Source organism: Amia ocellicauda, chromosome 23 (assembly GCF_036373705.1).
Source record: "Amia ocellicauda isolate fAmiCal2 chromosome 23, fAmiCal2.hap1, whole genome shotgun sequence".
In the NCBI taxonomy this organism is placed as follows: domain Eukaryota; kingdom Metazoa; phylum Chordata; class Actinopteri; order Amiiformes; family Amiidae; genus Amia; species Amia ocellicauda.
Window position 1 is genome coordinate 5,894,684 of NC_089872.1, and position 14,014 is coordinate 5,908,697.

Consider the following 14,014-nt stretch of genomic DNA (forward strand, 5'->3'; position numbering starts at 1 on the left):
TGAACAGGGAGAAAGCACTCTTCTACATGACAACCACCTGAAATGTACGCCATCCTTAGCTCAGACTCGCTAACCATAAGAAGTGTACACTTTAATTAATATATATATATGTATATGTGTGTGTGTTTTAATAGGATATTCCCGACAGAGTTGGGTTTCTTAATTTTTAAAAGTGGATTTCCTTTTAACCGCTCAATTAATGAAAGAAGAGAAAACTATGAAACACGAGCTGAACTGAGGTAAATTCTGGACATTTTTCTCAATCCAGCCATGCTAAAAGCCTGATTGATATGTAAGGCATGCAGAAATTGCATTTATGTGTTCGAGCTATGCATCTATAGTGCCGACTTTTAGGGTATGAACATATTATGAAAATACCTTACGACAGTCAATGAAGCACTGAATCACTAATATATTTAATGGAAAGCTGTTAGTTTGTAGTGTATATAAATCCCTGTACTTTCTCCAGTTCAGATACATTGAGGATGCTGCAGACTGCCTCGGTAATATCATTACTACAGCACTGAGCTGCAGAAGCATTAATCAAAATGTTCAGCATTACACGAGTACACACTGCAGCCTCCCCACAGCAAGAGCCAGGGAGCACGTACAAGTTCCACAATGGTTTGGATAGACGAGGTTTTACAAACGTCTAGCAATGCACCAAAACGCGTCTTTGTCTTAGTAGGTCTGGTGGTGTCACCTGTATTTCAGTCATGGACCACACCACTGTTTAATAAAAAAATTTTGCTACACGGGGAAAACATTTAAAAAAAGTCTCTTGAATTAAAAACTCCCAATTAAAAAGCTGTGACTGAATTATTATTATGAGACAGAAACAGAGCCACAGAAAGCCAAATCCTTAATGCTCCATTGAGTCTCTTTGGATCACATTATTTCAATCAACTGTAAATAAATAACCTCTAAGTTCGTAGATGCTTATTAATTGAGCCATAGCCTAACTAAGTAACACCTACAAACACACCACAACTTCCTGCACTTTAGAAACCCCATTTTATTCAAAGCTATGCTGTCAGAGTGTAGTAACATTCAGGTCTTTTCTGTGTTCAATAACACTACCCACAGAGACATATGACGTACTTTTTCGATAAGGTGACGGTGTCAGCCTGTGTATAGGAGAACCACAATTAACAAAGAAACCTACAGCACAACGTAGTGTAGAGCAGCATTAGAGGAAATGCACTGTGGAGGAAATTGGCGGGAAGCTGATGAGAAAATATTCAGCATTTTGTAAATAAGAAAGAAGAAAATGATGTGGCTTGAATTTCTATTTGGCATTTCAAAAGTTCAGGGAGATAAATAAGTCTGTCCATATCTCTCTCAATTCACACATATGGAAAGGGTAGTAGGTGGCTAGATAGAAACATGCACATTATACCAAACGAAAGGTCCTGTGGGTACAGAAATGAGCTAGGTGAGCCCTGTCTGTTTGATTCATTTCTGACATTATGCTGAAAATCTAATCCTGACACCTCAATCCCTATATCTAGTAAGATTGTATCAATTGCGGCGAGGTGGAGATCTAAGCTGATGAGATGCACATTTTTCGCAAAGAGAATTAACCCTGTGTTTACCAAAGCCATAGGGTGAAATGATATGGAGACCCTTGTTTAGTCCTGGCAGTGACTTAAAGCTAATGGGTTGTGAGGCCAAAGCAGCATGAGACCTGCTACACAGTGGATAAAGCTCCCGGTTTCACATCAACAGTCAAGAATCGGCTACAACCATCTCCTCCATTCCTGGTCCTGGGAAGCCCCACTGCATCAGGATTTATAGGCATTTCCAATCAATGGCTCAGGATCACGTTAATCTTGACTAATGAAGCCAAGAACACGTTCCCTTGCGTCCGATTCAGTGATTGAGATGGGTTGGATGCAATCTGGCTGGATACTCTCTCTCTCATTGCCGGGGACTACACTAATATAGGCTCAATGCAAAACCTTGGTTTGTTTTTGAAAGGCACCAAAAGTTGGTGCACAGGGAAGGTGGGAAGCTTTACTCACGTCACTGTGAACATCTGTTTTCTGACTGCCTCTGTCTATTCAAAGGGGTAGGCCATCGCAGTCATTAAGGGCCAGATTCATGTAGGTTTTGGAAGTACATTTGGTCCCTCAAGGACTGGCATGACCCAATCCTGGCCTACACTCTATTCCTGGGACCTCATCGAGGCGATCCCGAGCACTGATCACCTCCTGAGTTCCCACTGGGCCAGAGAGATGCAGTCCTCTTCTCCCCACCAATGCAAAAGCCTCTACATTTCTCCAATTCCAAATTCCCAATGTGACACAAGTGTTTATTTAACTATTTTTTATTAAAGCCCAGGCCACCACCTACTTCATTCTATCGGAGGTGCGTAGATGCGAGAGTAGACCAGGATATAGAGATATAGCACCTTAATGGCCAGGTAAATATAAAGTAGAAAGTGGCACAATGCTGAAGTCTAATTTACTAAAAAAAAAAAAAAAAAAAAAAGTCACACGAATAAAACTACTACTTCTACTTTTTATAACAGAACGACTTCACAGGAAATATACCGGCAAGGAAACTAACCTGCGGACGAATTTGGAGGTGATCTTGCTGATGATGCCAGTGGAGGTGCCACGGCGGGCCTGGGCCAGGGCGGCGGTGTCATGCGAGAGGGTGGGCGAGGCGGGCGGGCCGTTGTAGGTGGCGTTGCGGCGGTCGCGGAGCTGCGCCCCGTGAAAGGTGCTACGGCTGGAGCTGCCGCGGGGGAACCGCGTCCGGTCCGGCGTGGTGCTGCTGATGCTGTGGGCTGATGGGGACGCGGCCGGGGCACGGGAGCCAGTTGAGCTGTGGCATGGACACACCGAGAGAGAGAGAGAGAGAGAGAGAGAGAGAGAGAGAGAGAGAGAGAGAGAGAGAGAGAGAGAGAGAGAGATAAAGAGAGACAGAGGCACGGACAGAGAGAGATGGAAGCATTGCGTGGGGGGATGCGGAGAGACAGACGAACAGGGAGACAGACACAGGAAGTCAGGTTAACTTTTTGAAGGTCTTTTATTTATTATTCATTATTATCTCTAATGAAAGCCATACGAATAGCTGAACTGCCCTATATCTGACAATCTTCCAGGTCATCCAGAAAACTCACTCACTGCACCGTGGACCCCACAATTAATCTCTGCCCATTACAGAAGATGAGATGACCGTTACCTTTGAGTCCTACGAGCTTACTATTCAAGTGCACGATAGATCTACACCTCATTGTTGTAGTGGTGCATCTTTGTACAGTATTTTGTTCTTCTATCTAACTGTAGAACCTTGGAACCAAATATGTTTTAGAGTTCAATATAAGCCACCTCAGAAAAATTTAAAACGTGAGGCATGAACTGAAGAAAGCGGTCACCAAGGACAAGCTACACAACCTGGAGGAGCTGAGCGTGAGTGGCCCTCCTGAGAAGCTGATAAACTTCTAAAGTCTACAGGAAGCACTTCCAGGATGCTTTCAAAATCTAAGGAGTATGTATACATAACTGTTTGACAGATATGCAGTTGTCACATCCAATATTGACAGAAAATACTGAGAGGACACTGTACACTCTGCTAATTTAGTTACATTTCAACCAGGGGTATGAGAATAAATCTGGGATCTGTTGTATTTGTGCCAGCCTATTTTCTCTCTTTCAGTGTTAGCAGCATCCTTTCATTAAATACGCAAAGGGTTGTGGTGCTCGTTTTAACATAGCTGGGCTCCTGCAGAAGAATTAATGCCTTCATTATATAGTTATTTTTGTTTTATTTCTTGTTATTCCCCCCCCCCCAACTCGAAAGTCTCTCTCAGACTCAGTGAAGCAAAACAGCCTCCGGAATGGAGATCTGATTTCAAAAGGGCAGTGAACTGATACAGATAAGAGTTTTCAAAAAAACTCATATTTTAAATTACAAGGATGGGTGAGTGTCCTCCACTATACTGTGCACTACAGGAGCACAGACCCACAGGCAAAAAAGAAGATCCAAAAAGCACCGGGGTATATTTATGGCCGAACCCATAGCACGCACACACATCTGTGCTATCCCTGGCACCCAGGCTCACCCGGGTCTGTAGGGCTCAGTGCCGTCCTCGATGGGCGGCAGCGTGACCTTGATAGGGTGTCCCGAAGCCGACATGGACTTGACGTGGCGTGGCCGGGTGGAGGGCACCGCGGAGGTTGCCGCTGCCGACGAGGGAGTGCTGCTAGCACAGGCGGACATTTCAGTCAGGCTTCAGAGAGGGAGGGAGGGAGAAAGAGACAGAGGAGAAAAGGGGAGAGAGAAGAGAAGACAGGGAGGTAGTGTGTGGAAACAGAGGAAGAATGGGAGGATGAGAGAGAAGGAGAGAGAGGGGGGCAGAAATTGGGAGAAGGAGATTGAGAGGTAGGGAAAAAGAACAAAAGAAAAATATCAGAAACCAATTCACAGTAAAAGTCCTTTCATTTGACACAACCAAAAAGAGCTGCTAATATTTTAGAACCCTTATCTATTCTTCTGAATTTATGTACATTTTAATTAACTTTAGTATAGTAAGGACTAAGAAAGACATGTTTAACAATACACGGATGAGTGGTTGAGCCATGAGGTCAAGATGAGGATCTACTATCTTAGGGGAACAGAATAAAACCACAGCTGCACTGTGAAAGTAACTGGACTCATTTTATTAATGGGTCCGCATGGGCTGTAATGGTTAAAATCAATTTAAGCAGAAAATCGTAACACTGGAAGGCTGCCACCCAAATAATCCCCCAACTAATCAAGACGGAGCCAAGCAATATTAATGCGAAGAGCCTTTACAATTTGCTGAATTATCCAAATGTCCAATAAAACGGCCACACCTGTGGTTCACACATCATGCTCCTCTGGAAATTGACCAGATTAGCGGTTTGTTTTTCACATGCTCCTTTTATGTGCTTGATGTTGTGTCACACGCAATACAGCACCATCTTCAAAAAGGGGCCATATTTGGTTTGAATAATTGTGTTTAAAGTGTGTGGTGTTGAGAGGAATAGGCAGCGGGCGGCCGTACCTGCTGTCTTTGCCGTTGGGTATGGCGGAGTAGCGGTCGGTGCTGGAGCGCTCGCACACGTACGTGTTTCTCCGGGTCATTCCTCCCCCCGGCAACACGTTATTCTGCGTGGAGACACAGGGATGGACTTTAATATAAGCATCTTAAAAATGAAACAAAAACATCTCCCCTGTTCAGAATTTCCTCTCGCTCAACCAGTTATTCTGTATGCTTTTATTTGATCTAATTATAGATATAATATTTAGGACAAATTTGCCAGCAGTTAGGAGAACAATGCTATATAGTGACTGACTGTCAAAGAGCAAGACAGCACAGAAGAGGATACAAAGAATGGATGGAAGAATGGAAGAGGATGTATAAGAATACAAAACCCTTCTGCTTTTAATTTACTGTAATTGGCTTGCATAATATCATGCATGAGAGTACTTTAGAAACCCACCGATCATTCATAATAATCCCATTGACCACAATTCAGATAAAACATTGTAAACAACTGATCATCACGCAGGCAAAAAAAGGGTGTTAAAGCTGTTCCTTCGTCTTCCGCAGGGCTGATGTAGATAACGAACAACTAACTTAAAAGTGTGGCGGTTAAGCCAGATGAGTGTTGTACTACAAAGGGGAAAGACCAAACACATTCGGGAAAAACTGGCACACTTATTTTAAATAATGTAACAAGTATCCAGAACCTTAAAATGTATCAAACGTCTATGCGACAGGAATCCTCCCTTATAAAAGCTTACTGTATCATGAAGGAAAACCAAGCGAGGTACAATCATGGAATTAAAATACACACATGGACAACCATGGCAAAATACATGTATGCTAAAACTGGGAAAAATGACAAATTACCACGACGATGGAATGTGGTCAATATATTAATTAGGTTTATCTCATGCAAGGCAGACACCTATTGTACACAGAGGTTAGGAAATGCCATTACTTTGTCGTGTTGCAGGAGCTAATTTCTTACTACAGAACTAGACTCAATTCTGACACTCCTGCTGATGTTCTCTACAGCTGCAATCTTACGCCTCATTACATTAATTTTTCATGTTATTTAGTCACAGAATAAGAGCAGTCTGAGCGTGTTAATAAATAAACACAGACGTGTGGAGTGATGGTTGGGGATCTGGACTCCTGAGTGGAGGGTTGTGGCGCAACAAGGAAACCCACGTAGCTACAGCACGCCACAAGAGCCGACACCAGCTGTGCTCTCAAGTTAGCACACAGAAGACTGGGTTGAAAAACAGTGCTTTTGGCTATGCGTCGCCTTACTCACAACTCATACAGCCCAAGTGGGGCATGCTCCCCTGCCCCCAGCCAGCTGGCTCTCTTACCCCAGGCGCTGTGGCCGACTTCTTCCTCTCTGGGACTACGAGTGGGCTGGTGGGCATGTCTCCTTTGGAGCTGGTGGTGCCCAGCTTGCGTGCGGTGTCCCAGTCCTCTTTCTGGTCGCTCTCCACGCTGTTGGCCTGGGCGCGCTTGGTGTAGGACACAGCCGGAGGGATGGTGGGGCCGGCTGCAAACGGCACAGGACCACTTCCAGTTACAGCAATACATCTCTGCTGGGCCTCGCCACTCAAACACAACTACCACATATCCCCAGTGGAGAGCTGTTCCCACTAGGGCTGGCTGTAGCAAGGCAAGCGTTCACAGGTACGGTGGAGGAAATGTGGACGAATTGTAAATTGACAGGACTCAAATATCCCACACTTGATTGGTCTACAAGGACGGTCTAGGACTAGGACTCCTCCAGTACTCAGACCTTCTACTTTTGTTCACAGCTTTAAAATCTTACAAGACCTTTCACAAAAGCAGATTTTTTTTAAAAACACTTCTGTCTGGAGGCAAAAATCCTTGGAAATTCAAATTTGAAACGAAAATGTGCACTGCTCCACTTCATATGCACTGGGTTTCAATTTGCAAAATGATTCAGTCTTCAATACGTATACAAAAAAATCATTATATGCAGTCCAAAGAGGAAAAAAGAAAACCTTCTCTTTTATATAAATAAACCCCATTTGATGTAAAGCGCTTCACTAATCAGGGTATGTGATGCAGTTCGCTTGCGATGCCTTCAGGTCCTCAGCTTAATACAGCCGAGATACAGGAGATAAGCTTCATACAATTGGGTTCCGTTTCATTAAACATATTGAAAAAGAAAACCGATAGAGAATAAAGCTCTATCTAAATGCCAAGCTACACAAGAAGGCAGGGAGGCAGATGCTTTTCAAATGCATTGCGCTGAGCCGAGGTTTCCCCAAAAATAAACGAAATATCAGCCCAGAAAAAGAGCCCAGTAATAATAATGATAATATATGCATACATAAATAAAATGAAGAAATGATTAATACAAGCAAGTAACCCAGCTAAGCAATCCCATCCACATGCATTGCTCTTAAAATTCCTGCAAGCTGGGAGGTGCAGGGGGTGGTGAGGGTAAGCCAGCCAGCAAAGCCAGCGCAGGGTTGCAACACGCTTGTACAGTAGCAAGCCTACACTAAGACACTGCACACTCAGAGGTGGGAATTGTGCGTGTTACTTTACTTGGTTGAATGTCATCCCCACCATGATCACTGAACCGCCGCTGCTTCTGGTTGGCCGATATGCTGCGCTGGACCTTGGAGTGGGCCGGGGACTGCGTGGAGCTGTTGTTGAGGTCGCTGCTGGGTCGTGACCTTTGACACAGGTTACTGTTGGACAGGGACTCGCTTCCTTCAAACTGAACCCCCACCCCAAGAAAACACACATTAATGACTCATTCAGGGTGGCTCAGCTGTTTATATAGCTTCCAGTCTTTGGCAAGCTTTCATTTGCCACGTGCTATAATGTTTTGAAACAGAACTACGTTAACAAAATACAGAACCTGATGCACATTTGTCCACGTAAGAGTGTCTTCAATTGCTATGTATTGCTCTCCAAAGACAGGCTGGTGATGATCTGTCACGAAGAACTTGGGTCACCTTCAGGCGTGTTCAGACGCTACGGTCACCTCAGGTGCACAGTTTGTTAATACTCTTGTAATCACAGATTTAAAAGTATACTCAGTATTTAAGGGTACAAAAAAATAAAGATTATCCATCAACCGCAGCTCTCTGCATACGATCGCTTACTCACACGCCAGCTCAAGAGCGCTTAAAATACAGATTTCCACATGCTGTCAGCTCCTCTTGAGAGAGCAATACATCACAAACACTGGACAGCTGCTGATGAGCGCCGTGCATGTCTCGTGGCTCTTGAGCACAGGAACAGACAATGACACGGCTACAAATGAAGAGATGCCCCTGAATGGAAACGTACAGAAGAACAGTACAGGCAGCAGAATGCATCCACAGGCTCGAAGGGTGGGGTTCACAAGAACGAGCAAAAAGAATATAACTACTTCAAACCTATTTGTGTATTTTCATATGGGAAAGTGGTACGTTAAGAGTTAAAACGGCAACAAACAACAAGATCTTCCCATCAAATAATCCCTCTAGATGGACAATCCATCAGAAGAGTGATATACTGCAAAGAACATGGAAGACTGGCCATATGATAGAGTACCTGCGTATCTACCTACTGAGGTATGGTACGGTGACGAAACGAACAGGTTCTTCCATTGGTGTGGAACATCTGCTAAATTCACACTACCCATGTTTGGACCCATTGAATGTCACGGTACCTCACACCCTTACAAAAGATAATGAGCAAAAGTGATGCCAATGCATATCGTTTGGATTCATAGCTAGATACACAGCACTACATGTTGATCTTTGCACATTACTCAGCTAGTTAGTCACCACATCCAGGACACTATCACTATACAAGAGATGTACACACCCTCATTTGCCACTGGACGCCAGACACACACGTCTGAAAAGTGAGCCTTTTCAATGTTACAAGCCCAGGGGCATAGTAACAGCTCTCTGAGTAATGGGGCTGTGATCTATGAGCCATGCAGATGCAAACTGGAAGGCTAGAGAATTGCTGAAGTGAAAAGCAGCAGATGGGAACAAGGTAGAGGCCAGTGTTTCTTATGTGATTATGATTATTCCCCTGCTTGTGGGCTTGCAGCAGTGCAACTGGGCCGAGCTGTTAGTGGCTGGAGGTGCAGCTGGGTTTGCCCGGGAGCTGAGCTGTGAAATTGGGAGAAAGTGGGGGATGGTATCCAGGCCGTTTGCTCCTGCATCTGCAATTCCCCTTGCAAATGGAGACCCAAAAAACAAACCAAAATCTGCAGCTGTTTCCACGAAATCCTAGGGAATTAAATCAGCTTCCACATCAGCCAGCAGGCGTTAAGAGAACAGATCCGCCAAAGGATTAAATCTCTCTTCCTCCTTACATAGAAACAGGCATTACACTGCTTATAAAGGGTGTTATGAGAATGCATGTAACACCTGCTTTCTTGGGAGACCGATCCCAATGCACCTTAACCATACGCCAGCTGAAATGGCAACTATTGATGCGAATGGCTTCAACATCCTGACATGAACGCCATGGCTAGAGCTCTCCAATATCACCATACAGGCCTGACCATGGCCATGTCTCTACATTTACAACACATGCATTGCGATTAAGGATTTATGACAATGTAAACTACAACAAAATATTATTTCTTTCATCTATCATTTTCCTTTAGATTTTTTCCACCCATTCTGAACACTTGATTAAAAAACTAAAAACAAAACAAAACAAAAAAAAAACACATCCCTCTGTGGACCTAGAATTGTGTTTTTGTTCTGTTTTTAAATGGTTTTACAATGCATTGTGCTTTCTAATTGCAACTCTTAGAAGTCACTGTGCATAAAGTACACAACCAAACAAACAATTAATAATGGTTACAATGCGTCTAGCAAAGCACAGCACCACCCACTTCTTATTCTTCACACAGTCCCTGCTGCACAACCATGAATCTTAATTACTCTGCACTTGGCTGGATCCTCACTGACCACGGTCAAGCCCCAGATTCAAACTTCCATCAGAAGCACAGCTTTAAGCTCCCTTTACACAACGCTCAAACAAATGACCAGCCCACTGTGTCAGACAGGTCCCAGAGCAAGAGAGGTTGGTATAGGCTGCTAAACAGTACAAGGGTCATCTCTTTTAAGAGTAGATTGTAAAGTGTGAGCGTGAAGACTAAAGTGAAAATGTGCACAGAAGAAAAGGGATATGCACACAAATAAGGAAACTTAGCTCAATAGATCTGTATTTTTGTTCCTCGGGTGTTTGTGTGACTTGTAAGGGAGACATTTGTGCAGTCAGACTTTGCATATAACAACTTGGGTTAGCTTTCCGATTTACAAACTATTGTATTTATTCTGTATTTTCTAGGTTAGAGAGTACAGGTTTAACCAACTAAAAATGGTTCTATAGAATGGGGTAGTTATGCCAGGCAGTGGTCACACGAGTTTCTGAACTTACCTCTGGGGGTTTTCTGCCCAGTAGAAGGTAAGTGGCCATGACTTCATCGTACTTCTGTCCAATTAAAGACTCCGTAATTTCGTCTCTGGAGAAGCCCATGGTCACCATTAACTCTGAAAAAATACATGAAAATGAAGATTACCCATCTGGCAAAAAAATGTATGTGTGAAATTTGGAAATCTTAAACAGAGAATAGCAACCCAGGAAACAGTTTCTCAAACTTGTGTGTCCCACTCTGCCAAAGCAGACATTTCCATGGATTTCCCAGACCCCACCCCTGGTGACAAAACGCATTTGCTTATCTCTAAATCCCAGTAATACAAACTGATTCAGATTACTGGAACATAAAACCATTAAACAAATATAGATATGCTTTTCTTGTGGGGGAGTTATTTTGATCTTATCCCACATTACCTAAACTCTTTTTATGTGACCTACTTTTTAAGTGTGCACTTTATTCAGTGCAAGGTGGCCATGTAGTGTGCTTAATTAAACTACTTATTGATTAATAATCTGACAATTCCTTTCATCATCTCAAATTTGCTTTTATCGGCTAATATAAGGCTACTTTAAATGGGATTTGATAGTCCTTGCAGAACCAACAAAATGTGCAAAGCATCTGTAGACTAGCCATTAACTACAGGTACACTGTTAGACATCTTGGCAGTCTTCATCTTGTACAAATCAGCAATTTGGGGTAGATATTCCCTTTTTAGTTGTCCTGCTATAGAAACTGCTCCTGCATTTATTTAGTTTATTCAGAAATGCATGTTATTTGCGATTTTCAGGGTTATTTTTCCTTGGGGAACATAAGCACCCAAAAATGCATCTGTCAAAAAGAAAATTACACCTTGTCAGCGTTCATAACGTTCTCTCCACTTTACATTTTTTACTGGAGGAGGTCGTTTAACAGCCCTCAATCTCTGTTTTTTTCTGGCGATAAAAGTCAGTCTATTGTTTATTTTCGAGTGAGGTCTAAAGATAAATGACAAGTTGCGCAAAATAAATTGAACCCATCAGTGTGCAGAATACCTGGTATATATCGTTGCGTGCGTTAGTTCAATGAAATTGATGTTATTCTTCAACGCATAGGTTTATTCACTTCGTTTTTCTATTTCTAATTTGTCAAACAACCATTTGTTGATTTCTTAATTGTGAAGTCAATTAACATAACTGGAGGCTGCAGGGACATCTAGGCCATAGCAGTGGAATTACATTTTGAAAAATAAAAAACCAAGGCTGCAGAAAACGCAGGATCCTACATATGACCGGCCAACTGCACCCCATTCTCCCCCATTTACCATCCTATTGGGATGTCGTTATTTCCGCATCAACCCGTGTTTTTGCATCAGCCCACGGACCCCCTGGAAGACCGGCGGGGATCACCCTTTGAGAACCACTGGTGTAGATGACTCTCTTGTAGCAGCAATCACATTACATATAGTGCCGCAAGTTATGATTTCCAAGAGGGAGGAAAAATAAAAGGAGATTGCTTTTCAAGACACAAATCGAGTGAATTACTGGCTGCGAGTCTGAAGTCAGGCTACGATCTACAAAACGAAATCGACTGACCTATCCTTTTGGTGTCGCTGAAATCAGGTTCTGGCTCGATGTAGGGCTTCAGCTCCTCTTCTTCGTAGCCGACATTCATCCACCGGTCCTTCATAATTTGCTGGGAAAGAGAGCACTGGTCAGGGGCCGGTGCTGGAGACAACAGCGGTGTGGGCAGCCGCGCACCTCCAGCCATGGCAGATGGAAAATTGACAGTTTCTTTTACGATATTTGACAGCTGTAACACTGAGCAGTCTTTCACACGCAATTCATACATCAGACAAGCAATCACTGCCATGAAGGCACATTTAACTTGATTTGCCTGACAGGCACAAAGTACTGTTAGACGAGAGAAGGAAAAAAAAAAAAAAAGGTTTATTAGAATGTCATTTCAAATATTTATCTTGTCTTAGATCACACAAATCCTATGTAATGCCTGTATTTGACTGATGAGTCAACTCTTAATAAGGAGTGTGCAAATCAAATATGTTTGAAGCCCCCTTAGTACTTCTGGGGGGCAATTTCAATATCAAGAGGAAATAAATGAGGGCTGAAGCACAAGCAAGCAAAGACTTACCTCCAGGCTGCCTCGTTTGACAGGATTGAGGACCAGCAGTTTCTTTAGTAGGTTTTCACAGTCTGTGGACATGTAGAAAGGGATTCGATACTTCCCTCTCAACACCCTCTCCCTCAGCTCCTGCAACAGAAACACACCCAAAACCCTTCATGCATTTTCCTCCGCCTTCAAGCACCTGCCATTGGGTCATGTAGGGCTTTGTTCTGGAGCTCAGTAACTCACACTGGCTGATGACATCACTGAAATGGAGAAGAACTAATTGAATTCTTTCATAACCAACCAAAAATTACATTAGCATTTTCTTTTTTTTTTACTTGCTGTTTTTACAAAAACGTTTTCTTTTCTACCCTCGGCGGCTGGTTTCAGAGACAGCGTGTCCGTGCCAAAATGTCCAGCAAACGAAACTGTGTGCAGTTTGTCCTCAACCGGTCAACTTACTCTTGTAAAACTCAACAACACAAAATAGGGATACTAATTACTGATGCACAGACACAACTGGTAATTTCATTGCATCTAACATTGGTGTAATAAGCTTGGTTAATTCTCTTTGCTCCTCAAAGCCAGACACCTGCACACTGACAGCGCTCACCTAAACGAAGGGAGATCTGAAATCCAGCACATCCTTTTTCTACTGCCAGGTTAGCCTATTAAGGGCTGGAATTCGTTCCCGAGAAAGGACTCAAGCAGATGATTCAATTAGAGCATCTGATTGGTGATCAAGGGCTCAGGTGGAATGACTAGCAGGGTACGCCTACATTTCTGTTCTGCTTTCACGCTTTCAAACGGGTTTACCTTCAGGTTCTGGCCATCGAAGGGCAGGGAGCCGCTGACCAGTGTATAGAGGATGACCCCCAGGCTCCAAACATCCACCTCCGGCCCATCATATTTCTTGCCCTGGAACAGCTCGGGGGCGGCATAGGGCGGGCTGCCACAGAACGTGTCCAGTTTGTTACCGATCGTAAACTCGTTGCTAAAACCAAAGTCGGCTATTTTAATATTCATGTCGGCGTCCAGCAACAAGTTTTCTGCCTGTTGAAAGAAAGGTGAGGGGAATGTTAATGCGCACGTGGATTACATGAGCACATGTAGCAAGGAACGCAGGATATACAGCTCTCCACTCCAAGACCACTCCAAGTTCAGAAATCAATGTTACGTGGTCTCTTAATTTTTTCCAGAGCTGTAGTTTCAGATATAAAGTGGACATTTTGTCAGCCAAATTACTAAACAAAATGATATTGGAGAAAGTACACTTTTTTTAAATATTTTTTTTTAAGAACAGTATCAGAATCAGTTCTTCACCCTGTTTTGATTAGCAGCAGTGCTCTGCTTTATATGAAATTGCTTTTCTTTCAGTTAACCCTTTAACTGTCACTCAGAAGTACATTTTAGGTACGCAAAATAGCTTCTGACTCCAGTTCCTGAGCCTTCAATGACCAGTGAAA

At 43.2% G+C, this 14,014-nt stretch overlaps 1 protein-coding gene across 7 annotated transcripts in view; it reads right to left on the reverse strand.

Annotated features, from left to right (window-relative positions):
• mark1 (MAP/microtubule affinity-regulating kinase 1) overlaps positions 1-14,014 on the reverse strand; it is a 103,393-nt gene that overhangs the window by 9,479 nt on the left and 79,900 nt on the right. For 4 of the 7 annotated variants that reach the window (XM_066696443.1, XM_066696439.1, XM_066696444.1 and 1 more), the window contains exons 8-16: positions 13,365-13,601; positions 12,573-12,692; positions 12,017-12,116; positions 10,445-10,557; positions 7,610-7,763; positions 6,379-6,560; positions 5,039-5,142; positions 4,073-4,240; positions 2,572-2,832 (exon numbers count right to left, since the gene is read on the reverse strand). In XM_066696443.1, coding sequence (XP_066552540.1) covers positions 2,572-2,832; positions 4,073-4,240; positions 5,039-5,142; positions 6,379-6,560; positions 7,610-7,763; positions 10,445-10,557; positions 12,017-12,116; positions 12,573-12,692; positions 13,365-13,601 — 1,439 coding nt within the window. Of the gene's footprint in view, positions 1-2,571; positions 2,833-4,072; positions 4,241-5,038; positions 5,143-6,378; positions 6,561-7,588; positions 7,764-10,444; positions 10,558-12,016; positions 12,117-12,572; positions 12,693-13,364; positions 13,602-14,014 lie in introns of all 7 variants that reach the window. The other 3 variants (XM_066696440.1, XM_066696441.1, XM_066696438.1) reach the window with 1 other exon arrangement.